Consider the following 19,339-nt stretch of genomic DNA (forward strand, 5'->3'; position numbering starts at 1 on the left):
CAGGATTTGAAATAGCTCAACTGAAATTCCATCACCTGCACTAGCTTTGTTCATAGTGATGCTTTCTAAGGCCCACTTGACTTCACATTCCAGGATGTCTGGCGTGATCATACCATCGTGATTATCTTGGTCATGAAGATCTTTTCTGCACAGTTCTTCTGTGTATTCTTGCCACCTTTTCTTAATATCTTCTGCTTCTGTTAGTTCCATACCATTTCTGTTCTTTAGTGTGCCCATCTTGGCATGAAATGTTCCCTTGGTGTCTCTAATTTTCTTGAAGAGATCTCTAGTCTTTCCCATTCTGTTGTTTTCCTCTATTTCTTTGCATTGATCACTGAAGAAGGCTCTCTTATCTCTTCTTGCTATTCTCTGGAAATCTGCATTCAGATGCTTATATCTTTCCTTTTCTCCTTTGCTTTTCGCCTCTCTTCTTTTCACAGCTATTTGTAAGGCCTCCCCAGACAGCCATTTTACTTTTTTGCATTTCTTTTCCATGGGAATGGTCTTGATCCCTGTCTCCTTTATAATGTCATGAACCTCAGTTCATAGTTCATCAGGCACTCTGTCTATCAGATCTAGTCCCTGAAATCTATTTTTCACTTCCACTGTATAATCATAAGGGATTTGATTTAGGTCATACCTGAATGGTCTAGTGGTTTTCCCTACTTTATTCAATTTAAGTCTGAATTTGGCAATAAGGAGTTCATGGTCTGAGTCACAGTCAGCTCCCAGTCTTGTTTTTGCTGACTGAGTAGGCTTCTCCATCTTTGGCTGCAAAGAATATAATCAATCTGATTTCAGTGTTGACCATTTGGTGATGTCCATGTGTAGAGTCTTCTCTTGTGTTGTTGGAAGAGGGTGTTGCTATGACCAGTGCGTTCTCTTGGCAATATTCTATTAGGCTTTGCCCTGCTTCATTCCGTATTCCAAGGCCAAATTTGCCTGTTACTCCAGGTGTTTCTTGACTTCCTACTTTTGCATTCCAGTCCCCTATAATGAAAAAGACATCTTTTTTCAGTGTTAGTTCTAAAAGGTTTCGTAGGCCTTCAGCTTCTTCAGTGTTACTGGTTGGGGCATAGACTTGGATTACTGTGATATTGAATGGTTTGCCTTGGAAATGAACAGAGATCATTCTGTTGTTTTTGAGATTGCATGCAAGTCTAAGGCTGGCCTAGACTTTCCCTTTGTTCCCTGTGCAGCCTGAAAAATGGAAAATCATGAGATTGTAAATATTACTTTATTGTTGGCCTCTGTGTCCTGAAATTTCTTGAGAGATCAATGATGCGTTTAAAAAGTTCGAATAATTTTTTGTCCAACATACATTGTTATTTTAAGTAGGAGGGCAATTTGCCTTCCAGAATCCTCCATCCTTCTGGACGTGGCAGTCTCCACTGAATTTCTCATTGCCCAAGTTCAATAGCCTCTTTGTCACATTTTCTTTTATTTTTCACTTTGAACCAATAGTCTACCCTTCTCCACTGTATTTTCTGCTCTGGGCAGATTATCTGTGTCGTATAAATAAAAGGACTTCTTTGCTCTCTGGCTCTTAGTTGGCCTAAGCAAGGCCCATAGCAAGTCCTGACTGGAGAGAGGAAGGTTTCACTAGTATATTCACTTTGTGAAAATTTATCAAGCTATACATTTATGGTCTCTGCACTTTTCTGAATGCAAGTTATATTTCAATAAAAAGTAAATATGAGAAATATATTCTTGAAGAGCTCTGTGCTTACAGTCCTCTGTAGGGTGAATATAACGATAGAGTATGTTGCAACAGAATGTGGTTCCCTGACACCTTTGGGAATAATGGAATTCTACAAAGTAGAAGTCAGGTGGCAGAACTTAACTATTACAAGCAAGGTAGGAACCATTACCACAATAAGTAACAGGGACAGTCCATAAAATCACACTCCAGGAGAAGAGTCTTCATTCTTAGAAACTGGAATTCATAAATCCCATATTAGCAGGGAGGGCTGAGTTGATTAATACAGTTCAAAATTTCATGCTTATAGAGAAATTCAACAAAGGGATATTCTAGATGCAAACAAAACAAATCTTATTGGTGATAGTCACCATGAGCAACAGCATGTCTTTAAATTTCATAACCAGAAAAGGGAGAACCTACTCTTGAAATCAGAGAAACTGGTTTAATGATGACTACATTTGTTGCCTATTTAATTGTTTCCTTCTGAAAAACACTCATTAGGAGGTTCAAGATTATGTGTTTCATTAAATTAGGAGGAGTTATATCACAGCCCACTCCAATACTCTTGCCTGGAAAATCGCATGGAGAGGAGCCTGGTAGGCTGCAGTCCATGGGGTTGCTAAGAGTCGGACACGACTGAGTGACTTCACTTTCACTTTTCACTTTCATGCATTGGAGAAGGAAATGGCAACCCACTCCAGTGTTCTTGCCTGGAGAATCCCCAGGAAGAGGGAGCCTGGTGGGCTGCCATCTATGGGGTCGCACAGAGTCGGACACGACTGAAGCGACTTAGCAGCAGCAGCATACCATAGCACCTTCCACTCTCCAGTCTCACCACCTTGCTCCAAAGTGCTCTTAAGATGTTAAAACTGAAGGATCAAGTCTCAAGAACATGGTGTGTGGGGGGTGATCTTTCAAAGGACATAAAATTTGGCACAGCTGCACTGTAATCTTTTAATCTTCTTTTATTTTTGTCATGAAGCTAGAATGATGCTGAATCCATCACCTTCAGAGGGCTTAGTGTCTCTCTCGTCCTCTTGCCCACTTTCTCTTTCCCTTCCCCTCTCTCTCAACCTCTGTTTCTCACATATATGTTCAATAAGTATTTGCTGACTCCAAAGAGCACAAGTTTTCAGATTCCTGGAAAGTAAGTGTTTAGTAATGAATATTTTATCCTCCAGCTCTTTCATCATCATTTATTTAATGCATTTTCTGGAGAAAGGAAAAATTGTGTGAAGTCCTTACCATAGAATTTCATTATGATGTGAATGACGATACTGAAAACAGTTGAAAAGTAGTTGAAGAGGGTGAGCTTGATGTAGGCAGCAGTACTACTAGAAAACAGGAGGCTTCCAAGATACATGAGAGGAACAACAGACCAACCGTACAGCATAAAGATCATCACTGTGTCCAGAAAATGGAAATCTGCAACAAATGCATCCATTCCGCAGTACATGAACACTCCCTGAGACAGAGTGCAGAGGTAAAGAGCAAGGTGAAGGACACTGTGTAACAAGCTGCCAAGCCAGAAAACTTAGAAAACAGCAAGCACTGCTTTCATTAGTGCATAGATTCACTACTTAAATAATTTTACCCATTAAAAATAAGCCTGAGGTGAGCAATCTTTTTTTCAATAGAGGACTTTCATGAACAGAATGACTATATTTCCTTTTCTTTTTCTTTTGGAAGAGCATCACTTTGTAGCACTCTCATGATTAAAATTAAATTAACTGTGTCTACAGTAAGCCCAACTCTGAATTTTTCCAGAAAAAAAAGTGATCTAGTGCATAGATGATTTCTCTAAAGATTTTCTTGGGATGAAAACATGTGCATGTATGCACTCTCACCCTACCACATCACTCTGCTTGATGCTTCCCTCCCTCCCAAATTGTATGTAACTATTTTATATTGTCAAGTTAATCATGTTCCCATTATGGTTTGCAATTGTAATTAGCTTTTATTTTTTGTCTGGCTATTGATTGTGGAAACTGATAAACTTCTTTTACTATTGTGATTATGTAACTATTACTCACTTAATACCATTGTATGAATGGTCAACAGAAAAATAATAGAACTCTGTATCACCAAAACTAGGATCTACTAGAAAAACCTGTAATTACTTCTTAAAATCCAGATGCAAATCAGAATTATCTTAAAATTTTTTGAAAAATAAAAATGCTCAGGTATTGCTTTTTTTCTCCAGAACTCCAGATATGTTTCTAATGAGCAGTCATATTTAAAACCAACTGGACTATATGATGATCTTTTACTTTTATCTAGTTTGTTTTACTTTCTCTATTTCATATTCAGTGCTCCCATTTCATTTAGTTTATGTACTCCAGTTTCTCCACCTCTCTCTTTTTTTTCTTTGATGTTCTTTCTCAGCCTTTATCAAGTGTAGTAGAAAAGCTGTTGTATATATATATATATATATAAACACATATAACATATTACATTACAATCATAATATATAAATATATTAAAAAAAGATTTTCTCTGTGGCTGCTGTAGTATTATGCAGTCTCTTTGCATCACACCTCACATTTAGACTGTCTCCTTGACATCTATCTCAGGAACTCAAGGACATCCTCTTTCAATCAGTTCTCATTCCATTTGAGAATCAGACAGGGAAGCATAAATTTAGAGTGGGCAGATTAGGAAGAAGGGAACCTCTAGAATTATTAAAGAAGATTATTTTCTAGTAACCTATAATCATTGGTAACTATAATATCTCTAAAGATAGCAAGTTTGGCCCTTTTAAGCAACTACAAAATTATTTAGCAGGGCCACTAGTAAACAGAAGAAGTTAACTAAGAATAGCCACATTACAACACTGTGATGCTCTTGGAAGTAGTTTATACTTAAGCAATAATGTTTAAAGAAAATATATGAAGAGGATCAGCAATCTTGGGTGAAAACCAGCTTTAGCTATAGTTGGTTTTCCCCTAATCCAAGTGAGAGAAGTGAAAAGAGTAGTCAGCAGGAAACCACAGGTAACCTACAAGCAGCTTCATTCCAAGGCTTATAATGTTTAGGGATGTCTTAAATTAGAACTATTCCAAAGAAAATTTAAATTTCTACTTGGAAATATGAAGACATACCCTACTTTTAAATAGAATCTGACCCAACATAGTAAGAAAGAAAATTCTCCCCAAATTACTCTACATAAAAATAGCAACAGGATTTAAAAAAATTAGATAAGCTGATTTTACAGATTACATGTAAACAAACAAAACATATCAAGATAGCCAGGAAATTCTACAGAAGAAGGTTAATGAGGGAAGTGAGGAAGGTCAATCCATAAAAACAATTAAATATATTATAAAACTGCCATAATTAAAACAGATTTGTAGTGGCATATTATAGACACATCATACAAAGGGAGAGTGAAAGTGAAAGTCGCTCAGTTGTGTGTCTGACTCTTTGCGACCTGATGGATTATGCAGCCCATGGAATTCTCCAGGCCAGAATACTGGAGAGGGTAGCCTTTCCATTTTCTAGGGGGTCTTCCCAACCTAGGGATTGAACCCAGAACTCCTGCTTTGCAGGCAGATTCTTTACCAGCTGAGCCACAAGGGAAGCCCTAAGATACTGCATATTGTTACATTATAGGATCTTGCCTCCTCTTGTTGGGTCCAAGGACAAATCTAGCTGGTGGCATTTTACAGAACCAGAGCAGAGTGAGGGAGTGTCTCATTTAAAACAACAAAGGGATAGCCAAGTCAGATAAATAAGCAAAGCTGAGAACCCATGGAGAACTCTATCTGAGAACCACAAAAGGGAATTTGGGAGGGGGAGAGCAAGACAGAAACAGAAGAGGAGAGAGAAAGAGAAACACACACACACACACACACACACACACACACACACACACACACAGAACAAGTACTACCAGGCAAAAAGGATACAGAAGATATAAAGTGAAGTATGATGCTAAGACAGAGAGAACTACAAATATGAGAGTAGAAATAAGTTTAAAGTATGTTATTCAGGATGACTTTGAATATATAAATTACAATACACTGAAGTAAGGCTAACCAGGGTTCTGAAATTGTACTAGCTGGGTGAAATTGGGTAAGTAAATTAGATCTGTGAGTCTTAATTTCCTTGACTGTAAACATGGTGAATTAAATGTTGACTTGAATGTTTTTGAATGATATAACACACACACACACACACAAAACATATGGCAAATAACTTCTCATGAGCCATAAACGGCAATATTACTATAAGTATTAATAATGGGTGGTCTTATTTATAGATATATTAACCAGAAAATGACAGCTAGGTGTGCTAGTCAAGTTTAAAGAACCAGAGAAAGAATGGATCCTTGGCATGGAGATGAAAATATGCAGGGTTTTTTGCTTATTGATTTCAATACTGCATTACACCGAGGGGAGATAGTAAAGAGATTGTGCTTAGATCAACTCCCCTATTCTTGTGGCAAAAGATGAGAATTGTGGCCCTCAAAAAGGACAGTGGTCTTCCCTAGTTGTGCTAGTTGGCTAGTTAGCTGTGAGAAGAAACCGGCACTGAGAACACCAGCCAGAGTCTTGCACTGTGATAAGAAAGTCCTGCTCTGCTCTTTCAATTTTGGGGCATCGCTGTACATACTATTTTCTCACCACTACCATCTATGCCTCAACTGTTCCAGCCTCTGGTCCTTGCTGAGGAGCTGTTATACCTGGTGGGATGCAGCTCTCCTTCATACCTAAGCCTAGGGCTCCAAACTGATCAAAAGTTTCTCCTTTTTCCTCAAAAAACTAATTTTACCTTTCCATGGTATATATAGTTTGAATTAGGACTTGTTAGCTCATCTTTTATAGTAGAATTAGCCACCTATTTTATATGTCCTTTGCTGAGCAGTGAACTATCTGAGGGCTGAGACATTGTCCTACTCATATTTAAGTCCACCAAATCTCTTGTAGCCACTCGCTATGGTGGCTCAGATAGTAAACCATCTGCCTGCAGTGCAAGAGGCCCGGGTTCAGTCCTTGGGTAGGGAAGATCTCCTGGGGGAGAAAAGGGCAACCCACTCCAGTATCTTGTCTGCAGAATTCCATGGACAGGGGAGCCTAGTGAGCTACAGTCCATGGGTCGGAAAGAGTCAGACACAACTGAGTGACTAACACTTTCACTTTCTTTTATAACTTTTGTACATAAAAATACCTTACCTCCTTTACTCATGTGTCTATCCCTTTAGTAACTATACAACTTCACATCTACCTCACCTTCAGATATGCATACAAAGTAAAAGACATTGCCAAGTTCACTAATGAGAAAATCATTACCTTAAAGGACACTGTAACATCCTTACATGCTTGCTCTTTAGTCTAAATATCTAAAACTGGGTGTCTGAGTCAAAGTTAGTTTTGCTTTGCAGATCTAGCCATTTTGGATTTGCGGCATGAATGGGAGATTGTGAATAGTAACGGAAACCCTCGCTTAAGTCATGATTCTAAATTGTGTGCTACAGTCCAGTTTTACCAGAGAGCTCAGCATTGGGAATTAGTGGCAATGACTTATCTATATGATTAGGGACAAATTACAAGTAATAGCTCTTTTCCCTTCAGTTTTGGGCCCTGGGCATTATGCTGAGCAATTACATGGGAAGCCAATTCAAGAGAGACTTTTCAAAGAAAAGTATTTTTTTCCAATTGAAAGAACATGAGGTAGTACATTTCCATAATGAGGTTTTCACAATATATTCTCTGGCATAATAAGCCAAAGTAGTTTCAAATTTCTTTAAGTTTTATTTCAGGATACAATTAATTGAATAGAAATTTCCTATGGGAGACATAAAAAAAAAATAAGCCTTTGTACAAATTCAGCTGACACTCACCAGTAGGAAGCAGCAGGTAATGAAGAAGTAGATGAGATCCCAGAGCAAAGCAGAGAGCCAGTAAGTCAGTAAATAGACTCCACTCACAAACTGGATGTGCTTTGCTTTGGTGGCTCTCTCAGTCACTGTCTGAAGGCAAAAACTACCAATCACAACAGCCAGGCCAAAAGCCAAACATAATACTACTTGTGATCCACTTGTAGGCCTATGGAAAATGAAAGAAAAGATGGAATAAACAATGAAATAAAAGTATAACATGCTAATTTCAGTAGTTATTTTCAAATATACATTGCCACTTAACAAGGCTATATATCAAGGCTCAATTCCAGTAAAAGGAAAGTCAATCATACATACACTATGTTAGAACCATAACGAGGGAGAGGTTGAGGCTTGTTGGAGACTTTAATGGAAGCACTGGGGCCAGAAAGTGACATGAAAAGAACATTGTCGAACACCGCTAGGGATGTTGCAGCTGAATGGTATGCCTCATTATTGAAAAGAATAGTAAATACTGTATTGTTTTTCTCAACCTCAATGGAAAATGCAGTCAGGGAGAAGTCACGATACTCTTTACTTTCCTTTATGTATTTTATTACATTACCTAGAATAAATAAAGAAATTTATTAGTCAGTATGTGATAAGTCACCTACTACTTATGTCAAAGTGGAAAGACCAAAATTTTTTCCCATTGTCTCTTCCCTTTCCAATTCCTACAATGACTACTTCAAATCTCAAGAATTCTGCACTTCAGTAATCCCTACTATAAGTTTACAACTTGAAAAAAACAGTAAACTACTAGGAATTTCTTGCTCTATTTTTGTCTAAAATAAGCATAGTTGTTTTTTTTTTTTTTTCAAAATTGTTTTGGTTCTTCTAGGTCATTTACATTTCCTCATACATTTGAGGATCGACTTGTCCATTTCAGCAAAAAAGTCTGCTGAAATGTTGATAGGAACTGCATTGACTGTATAGATCCATTTGGGGAAATTTTCTATCTTAATGATACTCAGTATTCCAATCCATGATATGGAATATCTCTTCATGTATCTAGAGCTTTAATTTTCCTCAGAAGTATTTATAACTTTCAGTGTACAAGTCTTGCACCTCTTCTTACATTTATTTGTATGTACATTATTCTTTTTGATGCTGTTAAGTGAGTTTTGGTAATCTGTGTCCTCACCCCACCCCTTTAATCTTTCATCTAAGTTAGATTTAAAAAATTCCAGTCTGAAAAACCTCTGCCTTCTGATTGGATTGTTTAATGCATTTATATTTAATATAATTACTGATATTCTAGTATTTATAACTGACATTTTGCTTTGTGTTTTCTATATGTCTTATCTCCTTTTTGTTCTTCTATTATGCAAGTATGCATTTTGTGTTAAATCTATATTTTATAGTGTACCAATTGTTGGTATCAATAATATATGGACCATTGTCAGCAAAGTGATGTCACTGCTTTTTAATATGCTGTCTAGGTTTATCATAGCTTTCCTTCCAAGGAGCAAATGTCTTTTAATTTCAAGGCTGCAGTCACCATCCACAGTGACTTTGGAGCCTAAGAAAATAAAATATGTCACTGCTTCCACTTTTTCTGTTTTTTGTTTTACTATTTCACTTTTCCTATTTGCCATGAAGTGATGAGAGAGATGCCATGATCATATTTTTTTGAATGTTGAATTCAAGCCAGTTTTTTTCATTCTCCTCTTTTACCCTCTTCAAGATGTTCTTTAGCACCTCTCAATTTCTACCATTAGAGTGGTATCATCTACATATCTGAGGTTGTTGATATTTCTCCTAGCAATCCTGACTCCAGCTTGTGATTCAGCCAGCTTGGCATTTCACATGGTGTATTCTGTATAGAAGAAAATAAGCAGGGTGACAATATACAGCCCTAATGTACTCCCTTCCCAGTGTGAACCAGTCAGTTGTTCTATCTCCGGTTCTAACTGTTACTTCTTGACCTGCATACAGGTTTCTTAGGAGACAGGTAAGGTGGTCTGGAACTCCAGTCTCTTTAAGAATTTTCCAAAGTTTGTTGTGATCCACAGTCAAAGGCTTTAGCATAGTCAATGAACCAGAAGTAGATGTTTTTCTGGAATTCCCTTGCTTTCTCTCTGATCAAACGAATGTTGGCAATTTGGTCTCTGGTTCCTCTGCCATTTCTAAACCCAGCTTGTTCACCTGAAAGTTCTTGGTTCATGTACTGCTGAAGCCTAGCTTAAAGCAGTACCTAGCTTTGAGGATTACCTTGGTCTCATGTGAGATGAGTGCAATTTTGTGGTAGTTTGAACATTCTTTGACATTGTTCTTTGGGATTGGAATGAAAGCTGGTGGTTTCCAGTCCTGTGGCCACTGCTGATTTTTCTAAATTTGCTGACATATTGAGTGTAGTGTTTCAACCACATCATCTTTTAGGATTTGAAATAGCTCAGCTGGAATTCCATCACCTCCACTAACTTTGTTTGTAGTAATTCTTCCTAAGGCCACTTGACTTCACACTCCAAGATATCTGGCTCTAGGGGAGTGACTACACCATCGTGGTTATCTGGGTCATTAAGATCTTTTTTATATAGTTCTTTTGTGTATTCTTGTCACCTCTTTTTAGTCTCTTCTGCTTCTGTTCTATTCTTACCATTTCTGTCTTTTATCATGACCATCTTTGCATGAAATATTCCCTTGATATCTCCAATTTTCTTGAAGAGATCTATAGTCTTTCCCATTCTGTTGTTTTCCTTTATTTCTTTGCATTGTTCATATAAGAAAACCTTTTTATCTCTCCTTGCTATTCTCTGGAACTCTTCATTCAGTTATTTTTCCCATTCTCCCTTGCCTTTCACTTCTCTTCTTTCCTTTCCTCAGCTATTTGTAAAGCCTCCTCAATCAACCACTTTGACTTCTTGCATTTCTTTTCCTTTGGGATGGTTTTGATCACTGCCTCATGTACAATGTTATGAACCTCCAGCCATAGTTCTTTAGGCACTCTGTCTACCAGGTCTAATCCCTTAAATCAAATTCATCACCTTCAGTGTGTAATCACAATGGATTTGACTTAGGTCATACCCAAATGACTTGGTGGTTTTTCCTACCTTCTTCAATTTAAGTCTGAATTTTGCAGTAAGAAGCTCATGGTCTGAGCCACAGTCAGCTCTAGGTCTTATTGCTGACTGTACAGAGCACCTCCTACTTCCAGTGCAATATGTTGTTTACTGGTGTTTGGTTTTGAGCCATCTGAAAAGAATATAAAAATTTAAGTAGTCTTTTTATTATTTTTTGCCAATTCAACACTCTACTTCTAATATTCATCCATGCTGTTTTGGGTAAATTTTACATTTTTATTTATTACTATATGATATGTCATTATGTGAATATATCCAAATTTAAAAATTTTCTTTTTAATGACCTTTTTAAAGTTAATATTATTTTCCTCCTTTGCTTTCAAGATTTCCTTTTCAACTTTTATCTGTTAAATTATGTTGTGTTAGGTGTGATTATTTTTCAGTTTACCATACTTAGAATTCATTAAACTTCTTGTAGGTGAAGATTAATGTTTTCCATTATATTTGGGAAGTCTTCAGTCATTATTTCCTCAAATACTTTTCTGCCTTTTTATCAATCTCTTTGCCTCCTGGTTCTCCCATTATACCTGTGTTGGCATGCTTGATGTTGTTCCATGTCTCAGAAGCTGTTCCTTCCCATCTTTCTGTTTCACCGATCAGATAATCTTTATTAACTATCTTCAATTTAGCAATTCATTTTTCTGCCAATTCAAGTCTATCATTGGGTCCCTCTGGTGAAATTTTCATTTCAGTTATGTTTTCCAACTACAGAATTTCCATTTGAAATTTTTATTTATATTTCTTCATTAAAATTCTCTTCTTGGAGAGATGAAGTTGCCATACATTCCTTTATTTTTTAAACATATTTCCTTTAGTATGTCAAAAATATTTGTAATAGCTGATTTATAGTCTTGATGCTTTCAAAATGTGGTCCTGGAGAAGACTCTTGGGAATCCCTTGGACAGCAAGATCAAAACAGTCAGTTGTAATGGAAATCAACTCTGAATATTCATTGGGAGGACTAACGCTGAAGCTCAAGCTCCAATATGTCAGCCACCTCATGTGACAGCTGACTCTTTGGAACAGACCCTGATACTGGGAAAGACTGAGGGCAAGAGAAGAAGGGGATGACAGAGGATGGGATGGTTGGATGGCATCATCAACTCAATGGACGTGAGCAAACTCTTGGAGATAGTGAGTGTCAGGGAAGCCTGGTGTGCTGCAGTCCATGGGGTCACAAAGAGTTAGAAATGACTGACTGCACAACAAATAGTCTCTGTATACTAAGTTCAACATTTGCCTTTCCTCAAGTGCATTTTCTACTGGCTCTCTTCCCCCCAGCATATGGGTAACACTCTTCTGTTTCTCTCTATTTTAGTTTTCTGGGACTGTCAAAATAAAGTACCATAGCCTGGATGACTTAGAATAGTGTTTTTTCACAGTTCTAGAGGCTAGAAGTCCAAGATCAAGGTGTTGGCAGGGTGAGTTTCTTCTGCAATCTCTCTCCGGGGGTCATAAATGGCGTTCTTGTCCTTGTGCTTTCACATGGTCTTTCCTCTATGTATGTATATCCATGTCCTTATTGGTTCACAGCCTTTGGCTAAAATTGAGTTTAATTTCAGCCTCTTAACAGGAGACCAATCACTGGATAAAGGTCTGCTCTAATAATCTCACTTTAAATTAATTACTTCTTTTTTTCTTTAATATATATATATTTTTATTGAAGTTTAGTTGATTTACAATGTTTTGGATTCACAGCAAAATGATTCAGTTGTACATATACACATATATTATTTTTCACATTATTTTTCATTATAGGTTATTACAAGATATTGACTACAGTTGCTTGTGCTATACAGTAAACATTCCTTGCTTGTTGTGTATCTTTTTTTTTTAAATTAGAAATCTACCTTTCTATTCATAGTAAGGCAAACAAGTAGAATCAAAATGTTAAATATTTTAGCTAGGCAGAAATGAATATTTTATAAAATACATATATTACATTATATATACTATATATATGTGTATATGTATACACATATGTGTATATATATATATATATATATATATATATATAGTATATATATATACATAATGGAGAAGGCAATGGCATCCCACTCTGGCACTCTTGCCTGGAAACTCCCATGGGGGTGTGTGTGTGTGTGTGTGTGTATACAAGAATGCAAAAGCTTTTCTACTAGGCTTGATAAAGGCATAAGAAAGGGCATCAAAAAAAGGGATAAGAGATCAAGAAATTGGAAAACATAAATGAAATGAAATGGGAGCACTGAATATGAAATAGAAAAAGTGGAACAAACTAGATGAAAATAAAAGATAATCATATAGTCCAGTTTTTGCTATACATAGCTGCTCATTAGAAACACATCAGGATCTTTGGAGACAAAAGCAATATCTGGACATTTGTATTTTTCAAAAAATTCCAAGGTAATTCTGCTATGCATCTGGATTTTAAAAAGTGATTACAGGTTTTTCTATTACAGGTTTTTTTGTGGTGATATACAATTCTATTATTTTTTATTGACCAATCATGATACAATTGTATTAAGTAAATAATATTAATAGTGACATAATCACAATAATAAAAGATGTTTATCAGCTTTCACAATCAATAGCCAGACCAAAAAAATAAAAGATAATTATATTGCAAGCCATAATGGGAACATGATTAACCTAATGATATAGAATAATTACATACAATTTGGGGGTTAAGTAGAGTGATGTGGTATGTGCTAAGCTGCTTCAAATGTGTCCAACTCTTGGCAAGCCCATGGACTGCAGCCCACCAAGCTCCTCTGTCCATGGGATTCTCCAGACAAGAACACTGGAGTGGGTTGCCATTTCCTACTCCAGGGGATCTTCCTGATCCAGGGATCAAATCCATGTCTCTTATGCCTCCTGCAGTGGCAGGTGGGTTCTTTACAACTAGCATGACATTGGAAGTCCTAATTATCAATAAGTATCATCCTACTACACTTTTCTTAATTGTTTGGAGTTTATTTTGTGTAAATTTTTTCCTTCTCTTGTGTTTTCTGCCTAGAGAAGTTCCTTTAGCATTTGCTGTAAAACAGGCTTGGTGATGCTGAATTCTTCTAACTTTTGCTTGTCTGGAAAGCTTTTGATTTCTCCATCAAATCTGAACAAGAGTTTTGCTGGGTAGAATATTGTTGTTTGTAGCTTCTTCACTTTCATCACTTTAATATATGTCATTCAATTTGGCTTATAGAGATTCTGTTGAGAAATCAGCTATTAACCTGATGGGAGTTCCATTGTATGCTATTTATCGTTTTTCCCTTATTGCTTTTAATATATTATCTTTGTATTTATATTTTGTCAGTTTGACTACTATGTGTCAGTGTTTCCCGCCATGGTTTTATCTTGCCTGGGACTCTCTGCATTTCCTGGACTTGGTTAACTATTTCCTTTCCCATGTTAGGGAAGTGTTCAGCTACTATGCCTTCAAATATTTTCTCGAGTCCTTTCTCTCTCTCTTCTTCTGGGATCCCCATAATGTAATTGTTGGTGCATTTAATGTTGTCCCAGTCACCTCATAAGCTGTTTCATTTCTTTTCCTTTTTTCCCCCCTTTATTTGTTCCATGGCAGTGTTTTCCACCATTTTGTCCTCCAGGTCACTTCATTCTTCTGCCTCAGCTATTTTGCTGTTGATTCCTTCTAGTGTATTGTTCATCTGTGTTTGTTTGTTCTTTAGTTCTTGAAGGTCTTTGGTAAACATTTCTTGCATCTTCTCCATTCTGTTTCTGAGATCCTGGATCATCTTCACTGTCATGATTCTGAATTCTTTTCCTGTAAGGTTGCTTATCTCTACTTCATTTAATTGTTGTTCTGGGGTTTTATCTTATCCCTTCACCTGGGACATAACTCTCTGCTTTTTCATCCTGATTAAACTTCTGTAATGTGGTTTTTGTTCTAACACTGTGGAATTGTGGTTCTTTTGGCTTCTTCTGTCTGCCCTTTGGTGGATGAGGCTAAGAGGGTTGTGTAAGCTTCTTGATGGGAGGGACTGGTGGTAGGAAAAACTGGGTGTTGCTCTGGTGGGTGTTTCTCAATAAAGCTTTAACACAGTTATCTGCTGATGGGTGTGGTTGTATTCCCTTTCTGTTTGTTGTTTGACCTGGGGTGACCCAGCCCTGGGGTTAATGGGCTCTATGGTAGGGTTAATGGTGATCTCCAGGAGTTCTTATACCAAGCAGGACCTTAAAGGACTGCTGTTGCCAATGCCTCCATCCTTGTGGTGAGCACTTACTGACCCATGCCTCCACAGGAGAACCTCCAACACTAGCAGGTAGGTCTGGGTCAGTCTCCTGTGGGGTCACTGCTCCTTTCCCCTGTGTCTTGGTTACAGCAAGATTGTTTTTTCCCTCCAAGAGTGAAGTCTCTATTTCTTCCAGTTGTGTGGAAGTCCTATAACTAAATTCTTCTGGCCTTCAAGGTCAAATTCCCTGTTGATTCCCAGTTCCTTTGTCAGATTCCCAGGTTGTGGAGGCTGATGTGGGGCTCAGAACCTTTGCAACAGTGGGAAAAATTTTTTTGGGATTGTTCTCCAGTTTGTGGGTCACCCACCTGGCAGGTATGGGATTTGATTTTATTGTGATTGTGCCCCTCCTACTATCTTGTGGCTTCTTGTCTTTGGACATGGGTGACTTTTTCTGGTGGTTCCCATGCCCTCCTGTCAATGATTGTTCAACAACTAGTTGTGATTCTGGTCCTCTTAAAGGAGGAGATGAGTTCACATCCTTCTACTCTGCAGTCTTGAACCAGAAGCCCACATTTTTCTCAATCTCCCTGTTTTTAGAGGAGCCCCTTACTTCCTCCCACATCTATGCCTGGCATCCCTGAATCCGGAGTTCCTCTGATTCTATGGTTCTAACCTCATCTGCACATTGGAACCACTCTTGAAGACTTTTAAATTAATTACTTTTTAAAAGATCTAATATCCAAATATAGTCACATTTTGAGATACTGAAGGTAGGGCTTAGCATATGAATTTTGAAGGGACACAATTCAGCCCATTACTTTTTCTCTTCTCATTCTGTTGTTGAAAACTGGGCATATAGGATAGTGTATCAATTCTGGTATCTGAACTTCCCGGTGTATTGTTACTGTTAATTTTGTTGTTGTTGCTGCTACTCATTTGCTTAATGACTTCTGTGGACAGTTCTGTAGATTCAGTATTCTCTACAGTATGCAGCCACTTATTTCTCTGATGAACTTAAAAAAAAATTCTGGCCTTTAAGCCTGGCTTCTAGGGGTCAGTCTTAAATCAATATAATTTAGCAATTAGCTAAAAGATTCTTTTAAATGTCTAGAGCCAGTAAGTCTACCACCCTTGGCCAAGGAGATCTTTGAACAAAGGCACACCTTCAAATTTCAGGCAGCTTACAACTCAGCCTCAACTTTCACTGCTTGCCTGTGTAGGGCCTCAACATCAACTAGAAGTAAGTGACTGGATTCTTCTCATTTCCTAGGTTATTTCTGGCCATGCATACTACCATTCTGAGCTTTCTAGGTCTGCAGGAATATCAGGACTTTAAAGTCCACTGTGGTCATCTAGCTCTCCAGGCATTCCTTTAGAATTGCTTTCTGGGTAAGCTCTTATTTGGCCCAACTGAAAGCACAGCCTTAGCTACCTGTGGTGCTATTACCAGCGGATTTCTATTGCTTTAAATAATTCCCTGGGGTTAGGGATTTTCCTAAAGAGTTGAGCCCTCATTTAAATTCAGTAAGAATAACGCCTTGGGAATATAGTTTTTGAAAGAGCTTCTATTTCAGTCAAAGTTGTGACAATCCTTATAAATGGGACTTTTAACAGGGCTCTGAAGAGATCAGTTCTTTCCATCAACTGTGAGGTTCTGGCTTTCATGGATACCACACCACTGAGGGGAGGGAGACCCATAGGAACTGTTGTTATTCAGTCACTAAGTTCTGTCCGACCCTTTGCAACCCCATGAACTGCAGCATGCCAGGATTTCCTGTCCTTCATTTTCTTCTAGAGTTTGCTCAAACTCATGTCCATTGAGTGAATGATGCCATCCAAGCATCTTATCGTCTGTTGCCCTCATCTCCTCTTTCCCTCAGTCTTTCCCAGCATAAGGGTCTTTCCCAGTGAGTTGGCTCTTCACATTAGGTGGTCAAAGTATTGGAGCTTCAGCTTCAACATCAGTCCTTCCAATGAATATTCAGGGTTGATTTCTTTTAGGACTGACTGGTTTGATCTCCTTGCTGCTGTCTAATGGACTCTCAAGAGGCTTCTCCAGCATCATAGTTTGAAAGCATCATTTCTTCAGTGCTCAATCTTCTTAGTGGTCTAAATTCTTACATCAGTACATAACTGCTAGAAAACCCATAGCTAGGAATAGTTAAAATGCTACAGATTTTACTATTATTTTTTTTAATAGAGGTTCAGTAGTTTTTAAAATAGACACTTTTTAGCTTGTTCTGTGCTTTTGCTTAATTTCCAATATTGTAAGTTGGTTGATTTTTAAGAATTATTTTCTAAGTATTTCTGTTGCTTTTGTGGCAGAGTAGACTCATTCAATCATACAAAGAATTCAAAATTCTCCATCCACTAGGTTTTGGCCTAATTTATGGGCTTACCAGGTGGTCCTGTGGTAAAAAAAGATTTCCTGTCAATGTAGGAGATGCAAGAGGTGCAGGTTTGTGTTAGGGTTAACAAGGGGCTGGCTCATAGTATATTGTTTAAAAACGGCCCATTATGGTTACCTGACAAACAAGGGATGAAGTCACAGTGGCCACATTGCCCTGTGGCATCCTGTTTTTTCCTTAAAGTGATATCCTGTATTTCCCTGCTGGTGCCAGTTTCTCAAGACTATGTGACCACCTGACCACGAGACCCCTCTGCATGATCACAAGACCCCAGCTTTGTGCTAAAGATAAACAAAGGCCCCCTCCCTTCAGGGCACAATTTCCCATTGATAAGGTATAAGAAGGGTTGGCTGTAAAGGGAGAACACTGGTTTCTCTCTAAAGCCAGTAACTTGCTTTCTTCCTATTATAAATCTTTCTCTGCCTGACTGCCCAGCTCATTCTCTTTTTCTCCGCACTCGGCTTACAGTTTGATCTCTGGGCTGGGAAGATTCCCTGGAATAAGAAACGGTAATGCATTATAGTGTTCTTGCCTGGAAAATTCCATGGACACAGGAGCTTGGTGCACTACAGTCCATGGGGTCACAAAGAATTGGACATGACTGAGCACACATACTTTACACATAAATGGACCAAAAAAAAAAAAAAAAAAGCTACATAAAAGGGTTGCTTTTAGCATTTAGAAACATAATGCAGAAAAATTGTTCAGTATATTCACAGTTCTGACCAAAAGTAAACATTGAACAAATGGGTACAGCTATTTGTACTATCTTCAAAATAGTAGTTCTGAAAAATCAATCTATTAAGCCTTCAGCCATCTGTTTTTAGAAAGATCAATATTGTAAAGGAGCACTTTCAAATCTTGGAACTATTTTACCCTGTGAGAGCTTAGAGAAGCATTTTTATATTCTGCTCAGAATATAGATTTGTATGCTAAATTTCACAACAACATAGTATTTTGGCTCTTTTACTCATCCTTTGAAAGGTGATACAATTAGCCGAAAGACCAATAGCCAGAATGGTTCCATTAATTATCAACTTACATCATGAGAAACGCTGGACTGGAAGAAACACAGGCTGGAATCAAGATTGCTGGGAGAAATATCAATAACCTCAGATATGCAGATGACACCACCCTTATGGCAGAAAGTGAAGAGGAACTCAAAAGCCTCTTGATGAAAGTGAAAGAGGAGAGAGAAAATGTTGGCTTAAAGCTCAACATTCAGAAAATGAAGATCATGGCATCCGGTCCCATCACTTCATGGGAAATAGATAGGGAAACAGTGGAAACAGTGTCAGACTTTATTATTTTGGGCTCCAAAATCACTGCAGATGGTGACTGCAGCCATGAAATTAAAAGACGCTTACTCCTTGGAAGAAAAGTTATGAGCAACCTAGGTAGCATATTCAAAAGTAGAGACATTACTTTGCCCACTAAGGTCCATCTAGTCAAGGGTATGGTTTTTCCTGTGGTCATGTATGGATGTGAGAGTTGGACTGTGAAGAAGGCTGAGTGCTGAAGAATTGATGCATTTGAACTGTGGTGTTGGAGGACTCTTGAGAGTCCCTTGGACTGCAAGGAGATTCAACCAGTCCATTCTGAAGGAGATGAGCCCTGGGATTTCTTTGGAAGGAATGATGCTAAAGCTGAAACTCCAGTACTTTGGCCACCTCATGCAAAGAGTTGACTCATTGGAAAAGACTCTGATGCTGTGAGGGATTGGGGGGAGGAAGTGAAGGGGATGGCCGAGGATGAGATGGCTGGATGGCATCACTGACTCGATGGACGTGAGTCTGAGTGAACTCCAGGAGTTGGTGATGGACAGGGAGGCCTGGCGTGCTGTGTTTCATGGGGTCACAAAGAGTCGGACACGACTGAGTGACTGAACTGAACTGAACTGAACTTTGTGCCCAGCTGCCGTAAAGTGTACATTTTTGATCTTTGATTTAGCTGCCTCCAAGACACCACCCTTATGGCAGAAAGTGAAGAGGAACTAAAAAGCCTCTTGATGAAAGTGAAAGAGGAGAGTGAAAAAATTGGCTTAAAGCTCAACATTCAGAAAACGATCATGTCATCTGGTCAAGTCACTTCAT

General features: G+C 38.1%; 1 protein-coding gene across 1 annotated transcript in view; it reads right to left on the minus strand.

Moving 5' to 3' along the window:
- LOC128060028 (phospholipid-transporting ATPase ABCA3-like) overlaps positions 1-19,339 on the minus strand; it is a 252,491-nt gene that overhangs the window by 86,321 nt on the left and 146,831 nt on the right. The window contains exons 19-21 of the mRNA XM_052652237.1: positions 7,899-8,145; positions 7,545-7,749; positions 2,948-3,167 (exon numbers count right to left, since the gene is read on the minus strand). Of these exons, the coding sequence (XP_052508197.1) occupies positions 2,948-3,167; positions 7,545-7,749; positions 7,899-8,145 (672 nt within the window). The remainder of the gene's footprint in view (positions 1-2,947; positions 3,168-7,544; positions 7,750-7,898; positions 8,146-19,339) is intronic.

The sequence above is a fragment of the Budorcas taxicolor genome, chromosome 2, assembly GCF_023091745.1.
Source record: "Budorcas taxicolor isolate Tak-1 chromosome 2, Takin1.1, whole genome shotgun sequence".
Lineage (NCBI taxonomy): Eukaryota > Metazoa > Chordata > Mammalia > Artiodactyla > Bovidae > Budorcas > Budorcas taxicolor.